Below are 23889 nucleotides of genomic sequence, written 5' to 3'. Positions count from 1 at the left end.
ACAACTAAAGCTAATTTGATTTTTAAAATCAAAGTTCATTTAGTGATAATGTACACTATAAAACTGTAGTAAAATACTGACATTTGATAGTTATAAACAAAGTATCATTCATGTAAAAATCATGTTATAGCATGTAAAATTTAATTAGAAAATTCATAGCTCACGAAAGTACATATATTTTGTTGACAGCTCGAGAACATTATCATAAATTTACTTAAGATACAGAACAAAATTCACAGTAAGGCTTGACATTTAGTACTATAAAATTTTATGCTGGATCCACTGATACTTTTGTTAATAAGGTGCACTTGAAATAATTGATTCAGACGACCAATGAGCTGATATTTTATCGTATAACCAGGATCTATTGGTTTTACAGTATGTCTAGTAATCAATTATTTCACCAATAATTTAAGAGACAGAGATCTAGTTGAAAATACCATTGACAGATACCCTTAACAAGATAATTAAAATAAAAAGCACTAGCAGCTTTGATTTCCATTTCCATGAACGTGTACAAGATAAATCTGTATTTTACAGTTAAAATTTGTACAAAAAGTCAAGCCCTGAAGTAGTTTTTCCCCCAAAAGTTCTGATGTTAAAACTTTAAAAAAAAAGAGAGGTAGTGTGTAAAAATATTTTTACTTAAAATGTTGAACCCCTGCACCACTTATATTATAAATGAAAGTTAACCTTCTATATACTAACATTATTTTGCCATTCAAGAGTCAAATTTATAAGACTCACAGAATGTTAAAGCCGGAATGCCATTAAAAATATTATATAAATGGAAGAACTTCGGTGAATTCAACAAAAAGTACATCGTATTACATAATGTGTAGTCAGTTAATAGTTTACTGATAATATGCTTAGTGGTAATGTGAACAAAATACATTGAAGTATTCTGAGTCAAGTGATATTCATGTAATCAAGACTTCTTCATATATTTTACCATATAGAGAAAACATCCTTCAAAACGGAGTCATTTGAATCTTCATTGTTTTAATAGCACACAATTGTTAAAAAGATATTCATACTAGCCCTACCATAAAGTTAATTAATAAATAACTCTCCATAAGCCACAGGGAACTTATGTACTTCATAATATTTTTAGTTTCTATATACAAGCATACCATTGTGCTTGTGCACATTGTACAATAAAATCAGGCAAGGAATTAAAGTTAGCAGCCTTAGTCTTAGCTTGTTCTAAGTGGATGCACTGGAAAGTAATAAATAGTCTCATAAAATTAACAGTGATAAACTCTACCTGTCACAGGTGAATACTATGTAGTTTTCATAAAGTGTAGGCAGTGTTTCTAGAAATCTCATGAAGGAAAACCCAATTTTTTTTTTTTTTTTTGGTATAAAAAGTGCACAAGTTTGTCCTATGTGTTAAAACCTCTTAATTTGGATGCCTTTTTAATCAAAAATGATGCATACTTGAATGCATTAAAAGCACACCAACAAAAATACACACACTAACAACAAAAGGAATGATTTCAAATGAGACTGGGAATGGGAACAAGAACAGGTTAAAGGAGAGACTTCCATGTTTCCAAAGTCAAGAAAACTGCCTTTTAAAACATAAATTATAGCCATACAGAATTAATTTGCAAATATGAAAGCTATAGGAAGGACAAACACCAACTTGAACAACTGTTGCAGAGTTTCATAACTCAAGAAAAGACAGCTTCCTGGCCGGGCACGCTGGCTCATGCCTGCAATCCAGCACTTTGGGAGGCCGAGCTGGGCAGATCATTTGAGGTCAGGAGTTCGAGATCCGCCTGACCAACATGGTGAAACCCCGTCTCTACTAAAAATACAAAAAAATAAGCCGGACGTGTTGGCACACACCTGTAATCTCAGTTACTCAGGAGGTTGAGGCAGAAGAACTGCTTGAATCTGGGAGCTGAGATTGCACCACTGCACTCCAGCCTGGGCGACAGAGACAAAAAAAAAAGAGAGCTTCCTGAGCTTTATAACATGGGAAGCAACTCCTAAAAACAGCCAAGTGGTTTGATTCTTAGAAACTGGAAATGCACTTGAGAACATCATTTGTTACAATTTATTAGAGAGGAACATTAAAAAAACAAAAATCAAAATAGGCTGGGCATGGTGGCTGTAATCCTAGCACTTTGGGAAGCCGAGGCAGGACTGCTTGAGCCCAGGAGTTCAAGACCAGCTTGGGCAACATGGCAAAACTCTGTCTCTTCAAAAAATACAAAAAGTAGCCAGGTGTCGTGGTACGTGCCTGTGGTCCCAGCTACTCAGGAGGCTGAGGTGGGAGGATTGCTTGAGCCCAGGAGGTTGAGGCTGCAGTGAGCTGTGATCATGCCACTGCACTCCAGCTTGGGCAACAGAGTGAGACCTAGTCACTAAAAAAATAAAAAATAAAAAATAAAATAAAATAAAATAAAATATTGGGAACATAAGACCTTTAAGAGCTGAGGTCCCCAGTGTACCAAAAGAGAGAATCAGACTTCACATTAGAATTTTAAAAATACAGTTAAAGGAAAAATTAACTGGGCTCTGCACAGCAGGTTAAATATGCAACCACTTCCAACAGAAATGATCTAGTCTTCTCGCATAGTTCCAAGAATGTGCTTTAACATCTGATTCTCCACAGACAAAAAAGTAAAAGCACGTAACTTCATCAGCAAAGGCCCCTTTGTTTTGGACTTAAATTCACCTCTGATCCACCAAAGTTTATATTAACAATTATCAGACTACTATATTAATAATATTGTAAGCTTGCAACGTTACTCGTCTCATGCCTATTCCACGTCACTGGTCAGAGGTATATATGCTTTTAAACTAGCCAAATGTACAAGTTCTCATGGCATCCTCACTCTGAAAACATTCAAACAACGGTTTCATAATGTTATGATTGTTCCATCTTCTTCTAAGAGTTTTTGATCTGGAGCATGTGTTTCAAATTCCGTGGTTGAGCCACTTGCTATGGGTGCTAAGCTCACTTCATTAGAGGGAATAAAGCCATTCTGTCCAGACTCAAAGCTTAGCTCTATCTGTGTTAATGACTCCAGGCTCTCGGTATTAGGAACAGCTTTTGGAATCTGCTGTGGCACTCCATTGTCTTCAATGATAATGTCATCTTCATCGCTGTCTTCATCCTCTGGCTCACAGCTTGGTTCAATGTGCTGTGGGGAGCCAAGAAGGCTGTTATCGGTAGACTGGCCAGAACTGCCAGAAGTCCGACTGTTCCTCACAACATTATTCCTCTGGTTTGCCGGTCTCACTGTTATGATGAGGTTACGGCTATTTGCAATCATCATGTCTGTTACTTGATCAAGGCTCTTCCCTGAAACTTCTATGCCATTAACTTCTAAAACTTCATCATTAACAGCTAATAGTCCTGTACTTTGAGCCAGACCTCCTGGGACAAGCCTGGATATAAAGATCCCTGGAACCTTTTCTAAGCCATGTGGTGTTACCCTGACACTGGAGCCATCCCGAATGTAGAATCCTAGGGGTTTCTCAGTGCCATATTTGTAAAGACGTACCCTACGATGCGTTTCTGGAAGAATATCCACGTCTATAATAGAAGACACAGGTCTAAAGTCTTGGGGCATACTAATGACTATATGTGGCTTTTTTCTATGGTTGTCAGGACGCAATACGTTGGTTAAAACATTCTTCTTCTTTATTAGCGTGTCTGTACCAAAGGCACTGTAGTCTGCTTCTTCTGTTTAAAAATAAAACAAAATAATTATAGAAATGCTGTAAAAATATCTATTCACTTGCGGCAGAATCTGTACAGAAAGGATAACTCAAAATAGATTTGGTATATAAACAAACTAGCTAATAAGAGCATAACCTAGCACAGTAGTAAAATGCCATACCAGAAAAAACCACTAGGTGGCCATCTCAAATACACATCACAAAATAAACCAATGTTGAAGTTAAATTTGATACAGCTCATTCACTATTAAACATTAAATATGGCAAATGAAATTATGATAGATCTTACATATTCTTTTTTGTGTTTTTTTTTTTTTGAGACGGAGTCTGGCTCTGTTGCCCAGGCTGGAGTGCTGTGGCCGGATCTCAGCTCACTGCAAGCTCCGCCTCCTGGGTTCACGCCATTCTCCTGCCTCAGCCTCCCGAGTAGCTGGGACTACAGGCGCCGCCACCTCGCCCGGCTAGTTTTTTGTATTTTTTAGTAGAGACGGGGTTTCACCGTGTTAGCCAGGATGGTCTCGATCTCCTGACCTCGTGATCCGCCCGTCTCGGCCTCCCAAAGTGCTGGGATTAGAGGCTTGAGCCACCGCGCCCGGCCATTCTTTTTTTTTTTCTTTGGGATGGAGTCTGGCTCTGTCGCCCAGGCTGGAGTGCAGTGGGGTGAACTCGGCTCACTGCAATCTCCAACTCCTGGGTTCAAACAATTCTCCTGCCTCACCCTCCCGAGTAGCTGGAACTACAGGTGTGTGCCACCAGGCCTGGCTAATTTTTTTTGTATTTTTAGTACAGACGGGGTTTCACTGTGTTAGCCAGGATGGTCTCGATCTCCTGACCTCGTGATCTGCCCACCTCGGCCTCCTGAAGTGCTGGAATTGCAGGTGTGAGACACGGCACCTAGCCAGATCTTACATATTCTTTTTTTTTTTTTTTTTTTTTTTTTTTTGAGAGGGAGTCTCGCTCTGTCACCCAGGCTGGAGTGCAGTGGCCGGATCTCAGCTCACTGCAAGCTCCGCCTCCCGGGTTTACGCCATTCTCCTGGCTCAGCCTCCAGAGTAGCTGGGACTACAGGCGCCCGCCACCTCGCCCCGGCTAATTTTATTTTTTAGTAGAGACGGGGTTTCACCGGGTTAGCCAGGATGGTCTCGATCTCCTGACCTCGTGATCCGCCCGTCTCGGCCTCCCAAAGTGCTGGGATTACAGGCGTGAGCCACCGCGCCCGGCCTATATTCTTAAACATCATTAAATATATATGTATTTTTTCTTTTTTTTGAATAGGGTCTTGCTATGCTGCCCAGGCTGGTTTTGAATTCCTGGCCTCAGGAGATCCTCCCGCCTCAGCCTCTCAATGTGCTAGGAGTACAGGTGAGAGCTACTGTGTCCGGCCTTAAAACATGATTTTAAACCAGCTTCTTAAAATACATTTTTCCTTCATTTGTTTAAAAAACTTGTAATGTGGTTGGGCACGGTGCCTCACGCCTATAATCCCAGTACTTCTTTGGGAGGCCATAGTGGATGGATCACTTGAGTCCAGCCTGGGCAACAGCGTGAGACCCTGTCTTTACAAAAACTAAAAAAAATTAGCCAGGTGTGGTAGTGTCTGCCTGTAGTCCCAGCTACTTGGGAGACTGAGATGGGAGGATGGCTTCACTCCAGGATTCAGGTCTGCAGTGCACTCTAGCCTGGGTGACAAAACAAAAACACGCCTGCAATTTACATGTTTATCATATTCAACTCAAAGACTTGAAATGGGATATCTGATTCTCAAGGTAAATCAAGAGAGTAAAACCATATACCAATATGAGAGGCTGAGTGGGCAGATAATGTAACTGATGCTGGTGCATATCAAACACACTTAGGAATTTTGGTCTTCTGCCGATAAACACTCTTCCTCAGTTTTCTGGGGGAGTTCTTTTTTGTTGCTATTGTTTGAGACAGAGTCTCGCTCTGTCATCCTGGCTGGAGTACAGAGGCATGATCTCAGCTCACTGCAACCTCCGCCTCACAGGTTCAAACGATTCTCCTGCCTTAGCCTCCCAAGTGGCTGAGATTACAGGCATGCGCCACCATGCCCAGCTAATTTTTGTATTTTCAGTAGAGATGGGGTTTCACCATGTTGGCCAGGTTGGTCTTGATTGAACTCCTGACCTCAGGTGATCCACCTGCCTCAGATTCCCAAAGTGCTGGGATTATAGGCGTGAGCCACCTCGCCCAGGAGGAATTCTTGATCTCTCGTGTTCATTTTGAAAGAGGCAAAGGTAGAGTTTTAACTTTTTTCTTTACTGTGTGAAAAACTATGCATAAAGTGCAATGATATTTTGTCCTCAGTGGTGGTAACATAGATAATAGGAAGTAGTAGGACTCTGGCAAACCGGAGAGCTCCTGCCTCATTTAGATGGCATAGCTGCTTCTCAGTTCCTGGCAGATTTTCTTCATGCCAGAAAGTCTTGCTTTTAGGCAAAATCTTCCCATCTTTAAACATTGCCACTTAATTAAATAATAAACTAAAAGGGAAAACAGAACACCTAACACCAGATATGGTTAAATTTATATGGCTGAAGGAAGACAGTCTATAAACAAAACGTTTCATCAGAGAATGAGAGGTAAAAGGGAAAATGAAACTAACAGCAGAAACAAAAGTTAAAATAGTATTTTCAAAAATAACTACAACGAGGATAAACTTAAAAGTGAAATTTACATGAATTAAAACAAAAAACTTCAATAATGCCTCTCCCTGGTTTTCTAGGGGCTAGGCAAAAAAAAAAAAAAAAAAAGAAAGAAAGAAAGAAAGAAAAGAAAACAAACAAAAAATAAAAGAAATAGTTGAAAATCCTAGTCTCAACTACTGCCACAGAAAATACCAATCTCACCATCTTGCGTTTGTATAGTGCTTCAATTCATATTCTCTTGCTTAATCCTGAACCCCCTCATTGCTAAACTATTATCATCTTCACTTTATAACCAAGAAATTAAGGGTACAAAGTTAAGTTACAGAGAAAGAACTAGAGCCCAGGTTTTCTTACTAGACTAGTATCTTCCAAGACACAATAATGAATGCCAAGTATCAATTATGTCAGAAGTACAGGGAGCTTTAGAATTCTTTTCTGATGCTGCGTGAACACTTTTCAAAACCTAGTTTCTGATAAATATATAAGGTTAGGGGTACCCTATTTTTTTGGCATTTTTTCCCCCTTGTGGACTCTTGTCACCATTTAGAAAGTATTTACACTGGGCTCTTACAGAGAAAGAAATGTATTTGTAATATGGCTTTGGATATAAATTCATTGGTACAACAATCTTTTTGGCAAAAAAACCTATCAATAATAGTCTTCTGGTAATGTGTTTTCTCAAAATCATACACATTTCTGTTTTAAAACAATCAATAAGGAAAGCCTACATAACATTTATAAGGGAAATTCCAGACCGTACAAACTGAGAACAATATTAAGTTGCCTACATACCTACTCATGGGAAACCTAACCAAAAAACCCCCAAATCTGCATAATTTGGCATCACATCCAGACTCCATTTGAATGCTCTCTGCTAAATTCTCAAAAGCAATATGCCCCAGTACAAAGCCACCTTTGTTCTCCCATCTAGCTAATCAGTTTCCAGGCACTGGGAAAGAAAATATTTTGGCAGAAAGCCAGGGTTCAGGATGTTAAAGTGTAAAGGTGAATGTCCACAAGGAATTGGAGTTGACTTTCTACCTGAATACTATCAGAGCATTAAACTCAGAATGAGATGAAAAGTTTGAAAACTTGAGCATAGCCATTGTCCACTTGTATAAATTCACTTATGCAACAGTACATGATATGGGCTGATACAGCAGCACCGCATTTATCCCAAGCCTTTTCTTCAGTCAATGATCTCGGCTAACTGAACAGACAAGGATCCACCTAGAAGGCCTCTAAATAGTCAAGCTGGATGTCTTACTTTCTTACACACAAATAGTGGCTGTTGTTCACTTACCCTGCAGGGCCTCCTTGTGAACCTCTTACTCTTTAAACATTAATTCTGAAAAGCCTAGTAATCTCATTCCTTTGCTCATAGAGGGTCATAAACCCCACATTCAGAGCAAAGGGTAAGGATCCACTTGTGGGTGGCAGGCAGATATAAGACATAAAAGCTTTACAGTGAGTAAAAAGCAAATCTAGAAGAAAAAAAAATCTTCTACATAAGCTCCATCAGCATCCCCATACAGTAACAAAACAGCAACCATTATAGTACAGTCATCAACAAAGTTCAAGATTATGCCCCATTTGAAGTTCAGAGGAAGAAATCAAATAATGAAATAATTTTTTAAAACGTTCTAATCCAGGGGTTGACAACCGTTTTCTGTCAAGAGTCAGACAGTAAATGTCTGGGTATTACAGGCCATATAATCCCTCTTGTAAAAGCAACCACAGACAATCCATAAAAGAATATGTGGCCAGGCACGATGGCTCATGCCTGTAATCCCAGCACTTTGGGAGGCCGAAGTGAGAGGACTGCTTGAGCTTAGTAGTTCAAGACCAGCCTGGGTAACATAGCAGGACCCTGTCTCTACAAAAAAAAATTTAAAAATTAGCCGAGCCAGGCGCTGTGGCTCACGCCTGTAATCCCAGCACTTTGGGAGGCCGAGGCAGGCGGATCACGAGGTCAGGAGATCGAAACCATCCTGGCTAACACGGTGAAACCCTGTCTCTACTAAAAATACAAAAAATTAGCCGGGCGTGGTGGCGGGCGCCTGTGATCTCAGCTACTCGGGAGGCTGAGGCAGGAGAATGGCGCAAACCCAGGAGGTGGAGCTTGCAGTGAGCCGAGATCCTGCCACTGCACTCCAGCCTGGGTGAGAGCAAGACTCCGACTCAAAAAAAAAAAAAAATTAGCCGGGCATGGTGGTCTGTGCCTGTAGTTCAAGCTACTTGGGAGGCTGAAGTGGGAGGATCACTTGAGCCTGAGAGGTCGAAGTTGAAGTGAGCTAAGATGGCACCACTACACTTCAACCCAGGCAATAGTGAGACCCTGTTTCAAGAAAATTTTATATGCAAAAACAGCCAGCAGGCCTTAGTTTGCCAACTCTTGCTCTAATATAAAATGGTTAAATGAGATAGATCTGGCAATGTTTTTTTTTTTTTCAGACAGAGTTTCGCTCTGGAGTGCAGTGACACGATCTCGGCTCACTGCAACCTCCGCCTCCTGGGTTCAAGCGATTCTCCTGCCTCAGCCTCCCGAGTAGCTAGGATTACAGGCATGTACCACCACGCCCACCTAATTGTGTATTTTCAGTAGAGATGGGGTTTCTCCATGTTGGTCAGGCTGGTCGCGAACTCCTGACCTTGGGTGATACCCCCGCCTCGGCCTCCCAAAGTGCTGGGATTATAGGCGTGAGCCTTCTGCCTCGCCAGATCTGGCAACTTTAAAATGATTAAATATCACTTAAAGCAAATTAAATATTCAAATTTTGCAGACCCCTTCATTCCTAATACAGAAAAAAATTAATCACCAAATATTTAACAAACACTGACTATGTGCCAGGAATTGTGCTCTGTGGTACGGATTTGGTGACTAAAATAGGTATGGTGCCTACTTTCACAGTGCTTACAATCTAAAAGAGGAGATGGCAACTAACAAATAATTTCAAATACTGTAATTAAATTATAACAAAGGTGCTGGGAACTGTAAGCACACCACGCTGGGGAAGTATGTAAAGGGGACCTGGCCTGGCTTGCAGGGGTAAGGCAAGGCTTCTTCAGGGAAGTGATTCTGAGAGGAAAACCAGCCAGGGGCTAAACAGTAGAAGGCAAGAAGAATGTTCCAGGCAGGGGACTCTGACAATATCCAGAAGAGGGAGGGCCAGAGAGACAAAGAAATCCAATACAGCTAGAATACAGGGTGAAAAGTGGGAGGGAGAAAGGGAGGGAGAGAGGGAAGGAGGGAGGAGTCAGGAGCTGAGTCAGAGGCAGCCAGGGGCCAAACAGACAAACAGGGCCTCCTAGGAAGTACCAAGGTTTACAGACTTTAGCCTAAGGGCAAAGGGAAGAAAACTAAGGATTTTAAGGGAAGACAGTGATGGTAAACTCATTTGGTTTTTCTACAAAGCTCACTCTGGCTGCAAGTTGGAGAAGGACATGAAGGGGAGGACAAGAAGCTTCTGCAGCCAGCGCAGTGGCTCACACCTGTAATCCCAGCACTTTGGCAGGCCGAGGCTGGGGATCACCCAAGGTCGGGAGTTCGCGACCAGCCTGACCAACATGGAGAAACCCCATCTCTACTAAAAATACACAATTAGCCAGGCATGATGGCACATGCCTGTAATCCCAGCCACTCGGGAGGATGAGGCAGAAGACTCACTTGAACCCAGGAGGTGGAGGTGAGCTGAGATCACGCCATTGCACTCTAGCCTGGGTAATAAGAGCGAGACTGCTTCTCAGAAAAAACAAAAACAAAAAAGCAGCAGCTGCCTCAGTAAAGTAGGATAGCACCTGGCCTAGAGCATAGGACGTGGAAATGGGGAGACAAATCTGCAAAATAACTAGAACACAGTTTTAACAGGCTTGGTGACTGACTAAAAAATAGGTATGTGTCAAAGGTAACACCCAGGTTTCTGTTGTGAATAACTGGTGTCACATACTGAGATGTTACTCCACAATTTCTTTCCTTCTTTTTTTTTGAGACAGAGTCTCACTCTGTTGCCCAGGCTGGAGTGCAGTGGCGCAATCTCGGCTCACTGCAAGTTCCGCCTCCCGGGTTCGCGCCATTCTCCTGCCTCAGCCTCCCAAGTAGCTGGGACTACAGGTGCCTACCACCACGCCCGGCTAATTTTTTGTATTTTTAGTAGAGACACCCTGTCCCAGGATGGTCTCGATCTCTTGACTTCGTGATCCACCCGCCTCGGCCTCCCAAAGTGCTGGGATTACAGGACACAATTTATTTTTTTCATTTCTGGGACGTATCTTTTGTTAAAACTACAATTTACAATTTACTACTAAAACGTATGTTCCTTAGACAATTTTAAACTAAACTCTGATTTGTAAAAATGTAACCTTAAAAAAAATCTACAAAATAATGTCCAATGTACAAAGTCTAAGAGATGATTTAGATGTCCAATTATCAGCACCTGGGCCACAAAATCGTGCCTGTGTGAGGGCATGCCCTACGTGAGATCAAGTTTAAAGCAAAGCCTTTCTAGTGTTTCTAACAAAACTAGAATAAATCCAAGAGTTAAACATATGTGTCTGGTGTTAATCAAAACTAGACTGTGTTATAGCAAGAAGTCTGGATGCAGAGATTCTGACTAGATCTGGAGAGGGGTCTGTTCTGTAGCACCTCAACAGATCCTCCACCTGGCTGATTATCAGGACTGGCTGGGAAGCTTTTAAAAATACACATTTCCCTGGCTGAATTCCAAACTGACAGGAATGACCCGAGTATTTTTAAAAGGCGCAAGCTTTAAACATTTTTAAAAAATTTTTGGTGCACAGCAATAACCTCAACAATGACAGCGGAAAAGTCTATTCTGTACCTTCTCTTCCCCGTCTCCTGAAACAATTAGGATAAACTCTAATACTCTTAACAGGGAATGGAGGATTGGGATCCTCCTCATGAAAATAACTTTTAAGATACCAGGTTTCTTGTGTTCTGTTTTTGCTCCCATGATAACTGCTCTAGGAATAGAGTATGGGATTTTTCTTTTAACAATAAATTGTTATAAAAATTTTTCAAGATATCCAACAATACTATCTTAAACTTCAGACTATAAAGTAGTTCACATATTGAATTGTAAGCTTTCACTTTAAAGGAATTTTAGTAGAGTATCAGATGTTAAAAGATCACATAGTTTTAAATTTTTAAATGGTTTTGCAATTTGCTTTTCAAAAATCACTTGGGGGCCAGGCGTGGTGGCTCATATGTGTAAACCCAGCACCATGGGAGGCTGAGGCGGGTGGATCACCTGAGGTCAGGAGTTTGAGACCAACCTGGCTAACATGGTGAAACCCTGTCTCTAATGTCGGCTAATACAAAAATTAGCCGGACATGGTGGCACATGCTTGTAGTCCCGGCTACTTGGGAGGCTGAGGCAGGAGAATCACTTGAGCCCGGGAGATAGAGGCTGCAGTGAGCAGAAATCACACCACTGCACTCCAGCCTGAGTGACAGAGTTAAGACTCTGTCTCAAAAAAATAAATAAATAAATAAAATAAAATAAAATAAATCACTCGGGGCCAGGCACAGTGGTTCCCACCTGTAATCCCAGCACTTTGGGAGGCCAAGGTAGGTGGATCACTTGAGTTTGAGACCAGCCTGGCCAACATGGCAAAACCCTGTCTCTACTAAAAATACAAAAATTAGCTGGGCGTGGTGGCACACACCTGTAGTCCCAGCTGCTCGGGAAGCTGAGGCACAAGAACCCAGGAGGCGGAGGTTGCAGTGAGCCAAGGTCATGCCCCTGCTGCATTCCAGCCTGGGTGACAGAGCGAGACTTTAAAAAAAAAAAAAAAAATCACTCAGTACATATTAAGTGTAACTTCTGCCTTATTGATGCCTAATTGAAATCAAAAAGCAAAGCAAACAGAAAATGTGCTGTATTCAAGCAGTAAAACGTAACTATACTTAATGTCATATTTTACATTAGTTTCCTGAGTTAAATGTTCATTAAGGTTTACATAAGGCCAGGCGCGGTGGCTCAAGCCTGTAATCCCAGCACTTTGGGAGGCCGAGACGGGCGGATCATAAGGTCAGGAGATCGAGACCATCCTGGCTAACACGGTGAAACCCCATCTCTACTAAAAAATACAAAAAACTAGCCGGGCGATTTGGCGGGCGCCTGTAGTCCCAGCTACTCGGGAGGCTGAGGCAGGAGAATGGCGTGAACCCAGGAGGCGGAGCTTGCAGTGAGCTGAGATCCGGCCACTGCACTCCAGCCTGGGCGACAGAGCGAGACTCCGTCTCAAAAAAAAAAAAAAAAAAAAAAAGGTTTACATAAAATCAGATTTCTAGTTAAGCATCAGCTCAACTTTGCTTAAAAGAAAGAGTGCATGCATTATAGTAAACTAAGTAAGTCTGCCAGATTTCGATGCTGGGACCTGATGGTAAACAAGACAGACAGGAAACGACTTAACATATTCTTAAGTAAGATACTTCCAGGTCTTCAGAGGATGATGTGGTAAAGGTGGGAGGGTGGAGGGCTTTAGTTAGGGTAGTCAGAAGAGACTCCTCTGACAAAGTTATCTGAGCTAAGTAGGAGGAGGCAGAAGTGGGAAGAGCTGAAGGTGAAGTGTCCTTAAGAATAACCAAGCATAAGAGCACAGAAACAGAAACAAGCTCACAGCTGGGTGCAGTGGCTGACGCCTGTAATCCCAGAACACTGCGAGGTCAAGATGGGTGGATCACCTGAGGTCAGGAGTTTGAGACCAGCCTGGCCAACACGGTGAAACCCCATCTCTACTAAAAATACAAAAATTAGCCAGTCATGGTGGCGCGCACCATGTAGTCTCAGCTACTCACGAGGCTGAGGCAGGACAATCACTTTAACCTGGGAGACAGAGGTTGCAGTGAGCCGAGATTGTGCCATTGCACTCCAGCCTGGGTGACAGAGCAAGACTCCATCTCAAAAGAAAAAAAAAAAAAAAAAAAAAAAAAGCTCACCAAGTCTGAAGAACAGGGAGGAAGCCAATGTGGCTGAGGTTGGGAAGTCCAAATCAGAACATATTTTATTCTGGTTGCAATGGGAAATCATCAGAGGGTTTTAAGCAGGAATGAACTGACTACCTACTTTCATTTTTGCTGAAGTCATATTTGTATTACATTTATATTTTTAAAATCTAAAATATTTCTGTTGAATTGCCTATTTCTAAATCAAATTCTAAGGGTTATCAATTATATAGGACATTTTACCTCTACTATTAATACACAGAAAGCATTTACACACAGAAATATATTTCTAAGTTGTAACTCCTATAACAATAAAAACAGTCAAAGGTCTCAATAAAAATTATACCACCAATATATAAAAACCTAAAAAGGGAATAAAACATAATCACCCTTAAAAGATGTTAGGATTAATTCCATAATCATGCAAGGGTATAATTCCATTAACAAAACGTGGTGGTATAACCCAACTGTCATAATCTTTCTAAGGGGATAATCCAACAAAATTCTGTCAGATGGCAATACTTTAAAAACCCGCTCTATATCTGAATGCACATTCCAAACAGCAACTAACTTTTTAACGAAAATTACAATTGCTAACAAGAAAGGCCTATTATTCAACCATAATTATTTAAATTCTTCCTCCTTTTCCAGCACTCTATATATAGCTTTCCAAGGTTCTATCCATGGTCTTCATCTCAGGTGGCCTTTATGTCTATTCCCAAAATTTTAACTATCACTTTTCGAAAAGCTTGCAAATCTAACTAGTTTTTGGATTTCTACCCTGAACTCTTGCCTACCATTTCCAACCTCCTGCATGATTGGTTAAGATTATTTGTCCTAACACAAAATTCATAATTTTCTTTTCCAAATCAATCTACTCTGCTTGTTCATGACACTGTCCCAGCTGTCTGTCAAGACTCAAACCATCAAGGTATGCTCTGCTGGACTCTCCTTCACTGCAAAGCAGCCACAGTGAGTGCAATGACTCCCAAGTATTTCCCCTCCTATCTTCCCGCCACTGCCTCCTCCCCTCCCCGCTTCCCTCCCCTCTACTTCTGGGCCAGTCTCCTCACTTCTTTACCGCCTGCTCCTGGCTCTCTACTGTAAGGCTGCTGCCCACTCCAATTCATCCTGAACAGCCAACTGAATCTTCCTAAGATCATATTCTCGTTATATCGTACCCCTGTTAATTACCTACAAGATCCATCTCAGGAGACTTTAGGAACATTAATTTGTGTATGAAAGTATTTTGTAAAATAGTCAAGTGATATAGGCAGAGGTTATCCTTGGAGGTTTATTTTGTTGGTGGACTTTAGTTCCTCAAATCCAGGAAAGCAAAGATACATAATCAGTGGAATTCTAGAGCCTGGGAGTGGTCTAATGCTTATCAACTGATTAGAAATAGTTTTCACCTTCAAAGGTAATCCCTACCCATTCTCTCAAGCTACTTTCTTTTTTAAAAAATTTTTTTCAGAAGGAGTCTCGCTCTGTCACTGGAGTGCAGTGGTGCGATCTCGGCTCACTGCAACCTCCACCTCCTGGCTGATTCTCCTGCCTCAGCCTCCTGAGTAGCTGGCATTACAGGCATGCGCCACCACACCCAGCTAATTTTTGTATTTTTAGTAGAGACGGGGTTTCACCATGTTGGCCATGCCAGTCACGAACTCCTGACCTCAGATGATCTGCCCACCTCAGCCTCCCAAAGTGCTGGGATTACCACGTGAGCCACCATGCCTGACTGCTCTCAAGCTCCTTTCTGGGTTGGCTTATAAATACTGTAAGTCTTTAATTTATCCCAATACTAGGCTCAATGCTCTCATGCTGGCTTCCCAAACCACTTCATTTACAATAAAGGAATAAATGGTACATACCATAATAAACCCTACCCTGCCCATCTGCAGACACACATACATACACACACACAGGCTACGAGGTTAAAAAAAAAAAAAAAGTTTTAGGACTCAAAATACATTTGAAAATTCTTGGCTGAGCATGGTGGCTCATGCCTGTAATCCCAGCACTTCTGGAGAGATGGGGACTGGAGGATCACAGGAGACCAGGAGTTTGAGACCAGTTTGGGCAACATAGTAAGACCCAGTCTTTACAAAAAAAAGAAAGAAAGAAAGAAAATCATTGCCAAATACCGATTTCAACTTTTTTGGAAGACTAATTAATATCCCCGTTTACATCCCTCCATAATAGTAACTTCCCACCTCATTTTCCAGATAATTAACTAGTTTTATACAATTTCTTTAAAAAGTATCCTAAAAGTAGAAGAAAGAAAATATTTACTGGGTGCCTACTATAAGCCAGGGCACTGCACTAAGCTCATTTAATCCTTATAGCAATTCTACAATATATTATAATCTTTCTATAGGTGCAGACACTGAGACTCATGAAGATTAAATGGCTTTGTTTCTGGTATTTTCTGGTATCAGTTTGATAAATACAGCCCTTGAAAGTTGGTTGCCACCAAAAATCAGGAATGCTTCGGATTCCAAAGTCACACTCTTTTCACATTTTTCTGAATGGAGACTAATCCATTTGATAAAGTGAAGATTCAATAAATTCCCAATGTTCAATAAATTCCCAATTTCCACTTAAGGAAAAATAAAACCAAAGAGGTTAACACAAAAGTAACTAGAAATATAAATTTTCTAAAGTACACTTAGTGAAGCATAAAGATGTTAATTAAACCACCTACATCACAAACGTTTTAACCTACGTGTTAGTTAACAGAAGAAGAAGATTCACACAAAATGTTTGTTCACTAAGTTTGTGGCAAAGTCTGGGTATCCTTTCAGTGGGGAAAATACACTATTTCTATTTCTAACACAATTTTTCTAAACAGTGATACTTACCCTTCTTTTGTATAAATATCCTAAGCAGTGGATTGGCCGTTGAAACAGCTTTGTGATAATTATCATCATTATTTATAGGTAGTAAGTCTCCATGGATGTCTGCATAGCCTACCAAAACGTCAACATTGGGGATCTTATGAACATGTTGTAGTAATCCATAAAACTCCTCAAATTTTCCAGGTTTTGATCTTTCCAGCGAAAACCGACGAAATTCAGCTCCAAACTATAAACATAACAAACATATTACTTAAAAAAAAAAAAAAAAAGGTAAAAGGACCCAATTTGAAAATGCATGCCATAGAAAAATTAACGAGCAGAGCAAGTATTTTTAATTAAGGAAAGAAGATTGTCTACTGTTTGGAACCTTACTATCAGGGATTTTAAAAAGCCTAAGAAAGGCATAAGAATGTGCCTCCTGACTGCTGTGTCTCTGAAGAGCATTCCTTTCAACTCAATCCCTGGGGTACCTAGGCATTACTGCGGACTGTTCTGCATAGTGACTCAGCTCAAACCCTGTCTGGAGCCCAGACTCTGACGGCAATGCTCTCCTTACTTGCATCATGGGGTACCAAAGACTTGTCCAAGCCTTTATTTCGACCAAAGGAAAGCATTTAAGTGTCCTCCCCCATAAATGGAACTAGGATTTTATGGGATGTGGTAAGAATCAACAGCAAAATACACAAAAAGAACTGTGAGCTACGTGGCATTAAGGTATGATTGTCCCTATGTTAAGGCAGAAAAAAGAAGCTTTAGTAATACATCAAATGTATGTTCTATAACTATCCAATTAACGCACAAAGTGTTTATGTGTTCAGCACAGTGCTAGGCCCTAGAGATTGAAAGCCTCGAGCCTGCTCCAGAAGTTCACCAATTAGTGGGTAAAGAGAATAATTACTTCAGGGAGGTATTAAGAGATCACACAAATGGGGCAGAATGGGAAGACAGCCTCTATCATGCCCAATACTTACGTTCACAGTTCTGATTCTCAAGTCTGTTTCCCTACACCTCTGTTTTCCCAATGTCAAATAATTAAAAGTGACTCGTATTCAACACTAAGAACTGAGGCCGGGCGTGATGGCTCACATCTGTAATCCCAGCACTTTGGGAGGCTGAGGTGGGAGGATCACAAGGTCAGGAGTTCGAAACCAGCCTAGCCAAGACGGCAAAACCCGTCTCTACTAAAAATACAAAAATTAGCCCGATGTGGTGGCACATGCCTGTAGTCCCAGCTACTCAGGAGGCTGAGGCAGGAGAATCTCTTGAATCTGGGAGGCAGAGGTTGCAGTGAGCCAAGATCGCGCCACTGCACTCCAGCCTGGGCGACAGAGCAAGACTACGTCTCAAAAAAGAAAAAGAAAAAGAAAAAAACCAAAACACTAAGGTCTGGCTTCATCTAGTCCATAATAAACAGGATTTATAACTTACTGTGGGAATAGCATGACATTTCCTCAAACGTGGAAACCTAAGAAGTTAATCAGCCTTCTTCAAAAAGTGTCCCAGTCATATAAGTTTGAGAAATGCTACACAATTATGCTCTTGGGAATCACTGTGGAGACCAGCACTTTAAAGGCTCATTTAAGCCCTATGTTGATTTTTTAAAATATTTAAACAAACGTTTGCCAAATGTGTTTAACCACTGAACTCATATTTCCTCCATGTATCTATTACTAGCAAGAAATACTAATATAAAAATATTATGTCCCAGAGAAAAAAAGAGAAATACTAATATACTGTTGGGGCAGCCTTAAGTATCATGTTGAGAAAGCCCCTATCATAATAATTTGAGTTTACAAATATGTCAGTTCATTTTCCCAAAGGCCCCATGGGACATCTGGATTCACTGGTTTTGCTCTATCTAAAGTTCATCTGCCCTGCTTACACCCATACTCCTCAGTGGTTTTAAAATCAAAACTCACTAAAAACACCTGTTACTTCTAACAAAAAATTAAAATAGTTCCCAAAACACATTCCTGAAACATAAACACTAACATCTGTCAAGAAAATAAGGTGAGTCATACTTAAGGCTCTCAAAAAGTTTAGTCACACCTTCACATTTCAAAGTAAATAAAAACTCAGGGAACACCCTTCATATCAGAGTTAGTCTTATGATGCTATCAAAAGTCACGGTTTCTCTTCCATTTTCTTTATTCTCGTATCACAACATGAAGTTGCTAGTGCTTTCTGATTCATCTACAGGGTTTATCACTTCCCTGATGTATGAATGGGAATAACACCTGATCATTTAACATTTTAGGGCTTCAGTGTTTTTATTAAAGCTTTTGGATGAAATTTTTTCACTCAAGCTTTTCTCTTGCTTAACTGTTATGATAAAAACAATAAAAAATTGTATGGCTTCATGGTATATGTGCACTTTTGCCAATGTTGGCATGGGAAAAAAAACCAAGAGAAATTGTTATGCTTCTTGCAACACAACAATAGGATTAAGAGAACTCTTTACATGAACAAAAACACTGAGAGACAAAATTAAGATTCAATCAGCAATTATTCCCTATGTGAACCATTTACAACTGTTTTATCACCTAATCTAGTTTGCCCTAGTCATCCAGAATGCATATGGACTCCCTTCCCCCAGTGTCTGTTGGTACCTTCTAGAAATGCAAACTTAATTTTCATAGTCTATTTGCCTATGAATAATAATTAGGAAATTTTATGACTTAAAGACTGTTCCAGGGTTATTAAAGGACATCACCATGATTATTAAGAATCTTCCCAACACTAGAGATACAATTAGGAAGATAAATCAGTTACCAAAGAAGTCACATACTAGCTGGTACCACATATTGAACTATAGGTATATTTACATTCTTCATTCTTTTATTATCATTACTATTTTTCCCTTCCACGTGTGAAGATAATAATGTTGACACTACTGCTTTATTGCATTTTTCTATTTTTTTGAGATAGAGTCTCCCTCTGTCACCCAGGCTAGAGTGCAGTGGCACAATCTCGGCTCACTGCAACCTCCACCTCCCAGGTTCAAGCGATTCTCCTGCCTCAGCCTCCAGAGTAGCTGGGATTACAGGCATGCGCCACCACGCCCAGCTAATTTTTACATTTTTAGTAGATACAGGGTTTCACCATGTTGGCCAGGCTGGCCTTGAACTCCTGACCTCAGGTGATCTACCTGCCTTTTCCTCCCAAAGTGCTAGGATTACAGGTGTGAGCCACCGCGCCTGGCCGACACTACTGCTTTATATGAAGAAAAAGAGATCCTAAAAATGGACCGGAACCCAGTGTGGTGGCTAATACCTGTAATCCCAACACTTTGGGAGGCCTAGGTGGGCATATCACTTGAGAACAGGAGTTAGAGACCAGCATGACCAACATGGCAAAACCCTGTCTCTAAAAAGATAAAAAAATTAAAAATAGTAAAAGAAAAATGGACCGGCTAGGTGCAGTAGCTCACGCCTGTAGTCCCAGTACTTTGAGAGGTGGACACGGGTGGATCACTTGAGCTCACATGTTCAAGATCAGCGTGGGCAACATAGAGAGACCCCGTCTCTACAAAATAAATAAATAAAAATAAGCTGGGTGTAGTGGTGCACGCCTATAGTCTTGCTACTCAGAAGGCTGAAATGGGAGAATCACTTGAGCTCAGGAGGTTGAGGCTGCAGTGAGCCGAGATCGTGTCATTGTACTCCAGCCCTGGTGACAGAGCAAGATCTTGTCTCAAAAAAAAAAAAAAAAAAACTACACAAAAAAAGGACCGGTACACTACCTAGTTTTGGTTATAAACTCTTAGCAATCAGTTTCGTAAAAAGCTGTGATACCACTACAGCAATGTCAAAGAAAATACTGTTTCAAAAAGCTGTTCAAATATTTTTAAAATATGTATCAGCAATATATATTTGAAACATATAAGGTGTCACATACACACTAGAAACACTCCCTACCTATACCTTGCCTATTTGTCAACAGCCAGAATAGTGGGACCGACTTCATTCAGCACATGTTCCTAGAATCAGTGTATGATTCTATTTAAAAGACACAGTTCACTAAAAGCGCAGTATGGCAGTTCAAATATACAACATGTAGTTTAGAAGTAAGTGAAAGATTCACAAGTCAGTTGACAAGAGAAAAGCAAAAAGCCTGAAATTCCAGTTTTAAAGCACTCAAGGTTTTCTTAGTACTAGAGATAAATTACTATTTGATTGTACTTATCAGTATACTTAGAATTCCTACTCATTTTTTTCTATGGAAAAAAATTAAAGACTTGCTACCAAGATTAGTGCTACAAACTTAAAATTTTAAGATTATGCAGTATCACAAGTGTTTTTCTTTCCATAACCTCAACACCCACAAATCCAAACTAGACTTATAACAGAAATGCCGTAAGAAGGTTCAACCACTGGGCATGGAACCACTACTGCCACTATATACCACTAGTGGAAAAGCTCTGCTATATATTTTGGGTCATCCTAACGCTATAGCTCAAGCAAGTCAATTCAATTTGCTATGCTGTGCACAGAGGACAGATGGACGTGCACATTCCTTAAATTGCTATAACTACACTTCTATTCTTACTAATTCTAATTCTGAAACTAGTGCCAATCCTCATATGAGTTAAGTGCCAAATCGTTTTTTTTTTTTTTGAGATGGAGTTTTGCTCTTGTTGTCCAGCCTGGAATGCAATGGTGCGAACTTGGCTCACTGCAACCTCCACCTCCTGGGTTCACGCGATTCTCCTGCCTCAGCCTCTCAAGTAGCTGGAATTACAGGCATGTGCCACCATGGCCGGCTAATTTTTTGTATTTTTAGTAGAGATGGGGTTTCACCATGTTGGCCAGGCTGGTCTGGAACTCCTGACCTCAAGTGATCCACACGCCTTGGCCTCCCAAAGTGCTGGGGTTACAGGCGTGAGCCACGGCGCCCTGCCTCAAATCACATTTTTTTAATGATGTTACAAACGAATGTAGATTTTCTCGATGTGATTCTCAGTTACAGAAACTTAACAGAACTTGGCTTATCAACCCTAGACAATAAAACCATTCTACCCAGAGGTTCTACGAAGCTTTCCTTACTCCACTGGACCTCACTCAAATCATTCCTTCATTTTACATACTCCTTGGTAGTCTTACAATCTACGATGCTCCATTACATTTTTTTAAATTGATGTACTTTCAATTTTCTCCTTTTCTGTGTTTTGGCCTTCTCAATTCTATTTTAAATGTTCTCAGGGCCCAGCCAGTGTCCTGTTTTGTATTCTGCAGTGTCTAAAAGTTATTGTCAAAAAGGCATGAAGGCTTTGCAAAAAGCAGCTTGGGGAAGTCATAACCTTTCTGAGCCTCAGTCTTCTCAGAGAATTGGACTAGATTATCTAAGCTCCTTTTAACTCTTTAACTCAAGAAACGCTTGCCGAAAATGTTCCCGTGGCCGCCCATCACTTTCAAATTCCACCTCAAAAACCCCCTTTGGAAGGCATTCCCTAACTAATCCCTCCCTACAGACTAACCTGCTCACCGAGCCTTGAGACTTAGAAATTCAGTGAACACCGCAGTCATCAGCAGCAGACCGGCATACCGTTGGTCAAGGGGAAAAGTACTTGATGTGAGTAGGTAGCAGGATGGAATGAAAAGAGCATCTAGACTCAAACTGTAAAGTGCTACTCCAACGTAAGGTGATAGTGCTAATTTTACAGATTAAACGCATACCAAAGTTAGTGCTAGAAAGAGCGCTAGCAGGAAGCAAAGCTAACTTTTAAAGGGTTGTTTAGTTCACTGGGCTCTCTCCTTCGCCGCTCGATGCGCCCCTAAACCACAGAAAGTGGGAACAACGGGGTGGTCCAGGGCCCACACTCACAGCCCAGCAGGCAGGATTCTCCTACACCTTTTGAGCCGCCTCGCATTCCACTCAGTGTGTGCCATCCTCGGGTATACCTTGGCCCCTACTCCCGTCCGTGAACACGGGAATGAGATTTACGGAATGAGATTAAATGCTGGACTAGGTCTTCTTCCTGCCGGGGCCAGGGGCGGACACTAGCGCCCCCTGATCCCCGCCGCCCCCTCCTCGGCAAGTTTATTACCCACAGTCTCCCGCCTGCACCGTCCAGACCCCGGGGCAGCTCTGCCCGTCGCCTCCCACAGAGCTCCGAGCCTGGCCCAGCCTCTCCCAGGCCCCGGCCCCCGAGGCCCGCCGCTCCGCCCAGCCCGGGCCCCGCGCACCTTGCTCTTCACCTCCATGGTGCCCAGGCAGCCGCTGCCCGCCCCGTGCCGGTGGCTGCGGTTCATGCTGAGCGCCGAACTCCGCGACGGCCTCCTCCGGTCGGGCGGTCCCTCAGGAGCGCGGGGAGCGAGTGCGCGACGGGAGGTCTCGGAAAGCGGCTGCGGCCCGGGCGCCTCCTCACAGGCACCTGCAGAGGGGGCGGCCGCAGCTCCTGCGTCTGCACTGAGCTCCACTCCGCCAGCTACTCACACAGCGGGACCGAGGGTCGGACTGGCGGCGCGGCAGGCGGGGAAGCAGCTCCCTCCCTCCGGGCCCCGGCGGCGACGGCGACAGCCCTGGAGGAGGAGGAGGAGGGGGCGGAGCGGAGGCCACAGGCGCCGCAACCTCTCCCTCGGCCACCTCCCCCGCGAGCCCGCGCGCGCGCGTACCCGAACCAGCCACAGCCGCGGCGCGCGCGCGCGCTCACCTGCAGCTGCCGAAGCTGCCGCAATCGCTCCCGCTCCGCCCACACCCAATAGGAAGCGCGCACCTGCGCCCGCAGCGCCAACCAATCGATACACGCCTCGCGCCGTGCGTGGGCGGGCCGCCTCCTCAAAAACCCCGCCTACCACCGCACCATTGGTCCTGCGCTACAAGGGAGGGGCGGGATCACCTGAAGCCATGGACCTCCGCCCCGCATCAAGCTGGAGAGACAGAAGGCGCATGCGCGGGTTCTGGAGTTTCCGCCCCGGGAAGGCACGCGGGGAGGCCGGCCGGAAGCGCGAGCGCACCTGAAGAAGGGCTCGGCTGGGTGGGCCTTTTGCGCACGCGCGGGTGCGCGCCTCGTTGCCCGGCGCTGCCGGGGGCTCGAGCCGCTTGGCGCTCGCTAGTTACACGCACTGCCCAGGGGATGGGATGCGCCGCCCGACCGGTTGCAGAAGCGCCGCGAGGATGTTCAGTTCCCGCCGGTCACCCTCCCCGCTTCCACTTTGGGATGCTGCAGCCCCCAACGACGCCCCTCCACTGCCTGTTATCGTCGCTTAGGCGTCCCGCTGCAACTCTTGGTTACAAAATTCAAGTTTTCCCGCCTCTCCAGCAGTTGCTGGGGGAGAAGCTTAGGGCTCTCTTTGCTTGATTTTATCCGAAGAGACACCCTGCACACCCTAAGTCCGTCAGGTCGAGAGGGAAGGAAAGTGAGCTGAGGCGCGGGAAGGCTCCTTGAAGGCCCAGCCTCACTGAGGACTTCTACTCCGGTCTTTCAGGGCTTTTTTTTTTTTCTTTAAACCTCTTAAGTCTTCCTCTTCCCCTCTCCCGCCATTCCTTGGCCATTCACTGTTTCTACAAATGACAGCCTCTAGGTTGTGTTCGTTTCCCGGAGTGACCAAGCTGTGTCCCAGAGCAACAAAACGCTGAATCCTCCTTTCTGAATGTCCCAAAGCGCGGCTTCTCTTCACACAGACCCTGTTGGTCATGGAGAGGCGAGGAGAAGACAGAAGATTTTGGCTGGAGGAGATTCTCAGGTCCCAAGGGCTCC

The 23889-nt window shown here is 42.8% G+C and overlaps 1 protein-coding gene across 1 annotated transcript; it reads right to left on the bottom strand.

The window, feature by feature from the left end:
• Nucleotides 1-2314: 2314 nt before the first annotated feature.
• Nucleotides 2315-22777, bottom strand: PARD6B (par-6 family cell polarity regulator beta). Its single transcript, XM_023184187.1, has 3 exons — nt 22376-22777; nt 16194-16416; nt 2315-3703 (listed from the first exon to the last, which is right to left on the bottom strand). The coding sequence occupies exons 1-3, from the start codon at nt 22439-22441 to the stop codon at nt 2874-2876; spliced, it is 1119 nt and encodes a 372-aa protein (XP_023039955.1). The 5' UTR covers nt 22442-22777; the 3' UTR covers nt 2315-2873.
• Nucleotides 22778-23889: the final 1112 nt, after the last annotated feature.

Source organism: Piliocolobus tephrosceles, chromosome 20, assembly GCF_002776525.5.
Source record: "Piliocolobus tephrosceles isolate RC106 chromosome 20, ASM277652v3, whole genome shotgun sequence".
In the NCBI taxonomy this organism is placed as follows: domain Eukaryota; kingdom Metazoa; phylum Chordata; class Mammalia; order Primates; family Cercopithecidae; genus Piliocolobus; species Piliocolobus tephrosceles.
This window is presented reverse-complemented; position numbering and strand designations above follow the sequence as displayed.

What these genes read in the sequence shown, in the direction of transcription:
- PARD6B (XM_023184187.1), bottom strand. Translation starts at nt 22,441, where the DNA reads ATGAACCGCAGCCACCGGCACGGGGCGGGCAGCGGCTGCCTGGGCACC. An exon ending in CCATGGAGGTGAAGAGCAAG is followed by an intron (nt 16,417 to 22,375) that starts GTGCGCGGGGCC and finishes TTATGTTTATAG; the next exon opens with TTTGGAGCTGAATTTCGTCG. An exon ending in GATATTTATACAAAAGAAGG is followed by an intron (nt 3,704 to 16,193) that starts GTAAGTATCACT and finishes ATTTTTAAACAG; the next exon opens with AAGAAGCAGACTACAGTGCC.